At 45.7% G+C, this 4,778-nt stretch overlaps 1 protein-coding gene across 1 annotated transcript in view; it reads right to left on the bottom strand.

The window, feature by feature from the left end:
* Positions 1–2,033: 2,033 nt before the first annotated feature.
* Positions 2,034–4,778, bottom strand: part of pax6a (paired box 6a) — a 35,392-nt gene continuing 32,647 nt past the window's right edge. Inside the window, exons 9-10 of the mRNA XM_019865267.1 lie at positions 3,059–3,203; positions 2,034–2,493 (exon numbers count right to left, since the gene is read on the bottom strand). Of these exons, the coding sequence (XP_019720826.1) occupies positions 2,408–2,493; positions 3,059–3,203 (231 nt within the window). The 3' untranslated portion in view covers positions 2,034–2,407. The remainder of the gene's footprint in view (positions 2,494–3,058; positions 3,204–4,778) is intronic.

Here is a 4,778-nt window from a genome sequence, read left to right on the forward strand (position 1 = left end):
ACACTTTGGGCCCCTTGGTACCAATTGAGCATCGTTGCAACGCCACCGCCTACCTGAGTATTGTTGCTGACCATGTCCATCCCTTTATGACCACAATGTACCCAACTTCTGATGGCTACTTTCAGCAGGATAATGCGCCATATCATAAAGCTGGAATCATCTCAGACTGGTTTCTTGAACATGACAATGAGTTCACTGTACTCAAATGGCCTCCACAGTCACGAGATCTCAATCCGATAGAGCATCTTTGGGATGTGGTGGAGCGGAAGATTCGCATCATGGATGTGCAGCCGACAAATCTGCGCCAACTGTGTGATGCCATCATGTCAATATGGACCAAACTCTGAGGAATGCTTCCAGCACCTTGTTGAATCTATGCCACGAAGAATTGAGGCAGTTCTGAAGGCAAAAGGGGGTCCAACCCGTTACTAGCATGGTGTACCTAATAAAGTGGCCAGTGAGTGTATATTGACTCATATTCATATGTACCATGGAAATGGTCTTTTTTTTTCACAAACAGCACGCAAATATTGCTGTGAGCATTCACTCATACTGAACAGAGAGCTCAGTTATTCATTTGGCTGCCTCTCCGAATCAACTGCTCTTTGTGAGGACAAGGAGCGGTTGACTCTGAGGGTGTCTGAAGCCTTGCGGCGGCCGCCCACGGTCACCAACCCCGAGGCGGGAACCTCAACCGTCGAGCTGGGAAATTAGCAAGGCTGAGGCTGGAGAGCTGTCATTGTTCAAGTGAACGGACCTGGTCTGAGGGACATGCGTTCCTGAAAATGTTTATCCCAAGATTCACTATAGTACACAGAGGTGGGCATTCTGTCAATACTGATGAAAAGTCAGTATTTACAAAACCTTGTCACTTCTCCTGAGGCCACAGGACAGTGCTCGCTACGCCCACCCTTCGCACGGGGCCCTCTGACCCCAATGCAGCCGCCAACTACTGCTGACTGCTTTCAGTGGGCGCTGGCCACGTCATCTCACCCGAGTGAGGAGCAGCCCACGAGTGTCAGGAGTCTCCGGCGATGTCAGTGTCGTTGGATCAGCCGTTGGTAAGATGGTCCGCATCGGCACTCAGCAGGGTCGCCTGGGAAACCCCCATTACCTCTATCCCCTGCCGGTCCTCCGTCGAACCAGCGCTCGTCGCTGTGGCTGTTGGAGGTGATGCTTGACAGTGTTTTGCTGCTGGAGGGGCTGGAGGACTGGTTCTTACCCGATGAACATGACCGGGCAGGGTCACATGACTAGTGGAAACGTGAAAAATGTTTCCATTACGTTTTTGCGATATACTTCCATTTCAATACATCTAAAAAAATCACCTTATGAGAGCGTAAAAATGTTTTTGCAATATTTGAGTGTTCTTATAAATTTACCGTGGCTAAAAAGGGGTCTTGGGCCTCTGGCATGAGTCAGCCATCCCCCACTATAAAAGTCATCTTCTAGAATTTTATCCCATATCCACAATTCCACGCAGGATCTCAACAGCTGAGTCTTTATGATCAACAGTTCCCTCATCAACTCTCTTCTCCACCCAACTGCCAAGGTTTGTGATTGCACCAGTGGCTTCATTATGGCTCTTAGCTGCTTTGTCAGCTGCCAGTCACAGACACGTGTGTTTAAAGACACAGCTGTGCCTGTCTAAAGCTACTCAAGATACTACAAAATCATGATGAGGTTAAAAAGATTAAAACAAAAACAATAATTCTACCCGAAATGAGTTTATTCAGGAAGTCTTCCGCAATCACTGGAGAAGACAAATAATTAACACATGGAGATAAAAACAAATTCATACCAGGAAATAAGTTGTGCTGAAAAGAAGCTTGTGATTTCAGTCTGTGTGCATTTGGTACAATGTTTCAACATGAGCATTAGACAATTAACACCTCTCACCCCAAACCCACCTCTGCAAAGACTTAGCGTTAAGGGTTTAATCAGATTATAAAATCACTCAAATCTTACAAAGCACATCACGACATTTCAAGAATTCTGTACACATGAGTTTTTCTGTTTTTTTTTTTTTTTTTTAATGAATTCCTCCAATTCAACACATTTACAGCAGACAGATAATTTTCCTGGCCACGTCTTCATTAAAACGTTTATCCACATATTTAGGGCAATGAGTGTATGTTCGCAATAAAATGTCTTGTCTTCAAGCACCACACCACATTTTGAATGGCAGCTGATGCATATGACATAGTATAATCTATTGTCGCTAATCTTGTACTGCTTTACAGTACCCGGGAGAAGTCCTCTGGCAATATCCTCTCTGTCTCACTTGCCTCAAAAGTCAATCCGATCCTGAGTGGTAATTCTCAATGAAAAGTCCTTTTTGACATTTGAGTTTCAAAGTGAGAATGTTGTGCTCTTAGACTTCAGCAAGTGCTGCGACCAAACGACATCACTGCAGACGTGGCCAATACTGTGACACGTCTGTTTCATTTCCTGGAACTTGGACTGGAACGGAGACTCCTGGAGAAATCAGACCTAACGAAAGAGGTAATAACAGATTTGTGATTAGAAGCCACCTTAAAGAAGAAAGGAGAGTAAAAGGCTGGTGGCAATTTTCTACAAGTAATCATTCATTCACTCATTTTCCGAACCGCTTTATCCTCACAAGGGTCGCGGGGAGTGCTGGAGCCTATCCCAGCTGTCGGCGGGGGGAAACCCTGAACCGGTTGCCAGCCAATCGCAGGGCACACAGAGACAAACAACCATTCACACCCACACTCACACCGAGGGACAATTTAGAGTGTTCAACCAGCGTGCCATGCAAGTTTTTGAAATGTAGGAGGAAATCGGAGTACCCGGAGAAAACCCACACAGGCCCGGGGAGAACATGCAAACTCCACACAGGGAGGCCGGAGCTGGAATCGAACCCGGTACCTGTGCTCTGTGAAGCCGACGTGCTAACCACTGGACTATCGGGCCGCCCCATTAAAAAAGTATCGAAGTGAATTGCTGTAGGTTCATAAGTCAAGTGCCTGATCTTTTTTAGGGCAGACTGAAACTAATTTGTAAATCCAAATGAAGTCAGTTCATAGCACGATACCTGTTGATGTAGCAGAGGAGGTCAATGGTTGGTTGTTCATGTGCTGTTGCACGTGTGGAGGAGTGTAGGTCTCATAGCTTCTTCCATTTACCGGTACACCTGAGCTGGTGGGCAGCATGCATGAGTAAGATGTTTGACAAGATTCCTGAAAGTAAAAATGAAAGAAATTCATGAAATTACATTCTCAAAAAGGGGGCCCCACAACAAAATAGATGCACTCATCAGAGGCGGGCATTCTGGATGGAAGGTCCGACAACCAGAGCAATGTTTGTGTGTGACATTGGTTACACACAGCATGTGTGCATTTCTGTCTTGACGCATTTTTCTTTCCTTCAACCACGTGCCAAATAAACATTTTCATTTCTTTAAACAATAACATGAAAATACAAAATATAAGTGCAGCTCAGGTTCAATTTTTTTTTTTTTTTTTTACCAACATGTTGAACAGTTGTAAGCAGTATTTATACTTTACATACTGTATGTGAGACAAAGACTAACAGCAGTACACGTATTTATTCAAATCGTTAATTTTAAAACCCGAGACAGTAATGAACAGTCAGCATTGCCTTTTGAGAAAGACAGAAGGGGTGTTCACACGGCAACATTTGCTCCGGTGCTACGCCGGCACTGCACCAATGGAGCGGTCACACATGCATTTTTGCTCCGGCGTAGCCCCGAAAACAGCTTACACCGGACCAAATTTGATCCACCTCAGGGAGGTGGTTTAAAAATTTGCTCTGGAGCAAATGCTCGTTTGCGGAGCAGCACCGATGTAAATGTGCACATGTGAACTCTCCAATTTGCTCTGGAGCAAATGCTTGTTTGCGAGGGGGAAGTAGCCTCGCTACGCATGAGAAGAGTTGATTACGTACAGCGAGAATGTGTTGCTTTCGTGCTCTGTTGGACTTCCGTCATGTGTTTGTTTAATAACGACACAAGACACGGCTGGTAACAGTAGCAAGCACCTCTTGGGTTATACCATCTCAACTAGAACAGGGGAGTGGGGGTGGGAATAATCCCCAAACGTCATCTTTCCTTTTATAGGAGACTGGACTGTCTCGGAGTTGTTTGTGTAGTTTGTTCCTTTGCTGTGTGTTCACAACCCCCCGCACCCCATAGAATTTATTTTGTGATTTCCTCTCTTATTTTTCTGTTTGGCGCATTACATGTTTGCTTTTCTGAATGTCACTGAAGTCATCGTTGATTTACGTTTTCGGGGGCGGTCACTCTCGAGCTGAAGGCACGGAGACCGAGAAGGAGAAGGACGTGCCTGTACAGTAGTTGCTTGAGTTGTGTATAAGTTTTAAAAAGAACCAACATGACAGCTCATTTATTTTCTGTCGTTTTGCTCCGCTGCAGAAACTGCCGTGTGGCCGCAAGTGGAGCTGCACCGACGCTGCGCCGGTGCTGACACGCTCAGCGGCTTTGTACGTGTGACCGCTCCACAAAATTTGCTCCAGAGTAAAATATATTGCAACAAAATACATCGGTGTAGCGCCGGATCAAATGTGTGCCGTGTGAACACCCCTAGAGACTGTGTGACTTTATGCTCTGACAGTGTAGCCATCGTTAGCCTCCAGCTAGCTCCTGGCGCAGCCGATGTGTTTATAAGACAATTAATCGGTATTGATGACGAGGAGGCGAAGAGAGATGTGTTGCTTTTTTTACAGACAAGCCCAATCACCCCCCCACCCCCCTTCTCTCTCTCTCTCTCTCTCTC

This window comes from Hippocampus comes, unplaced genomic scaffold (assembly GCF_001891065.2).
Source record: "Hippocampus comes isolate QL1 unplaced genomic scaffold, H_comes_QL1_v1.1 scaffold180, whole genome shotgun sequence".
Lineage (NCBI taxonomy): Eukaryota > Metazoa > Chordata > Actinopteri > Syngnathiformes > Syngnathidae > Hippocampus > Hippocampus comes.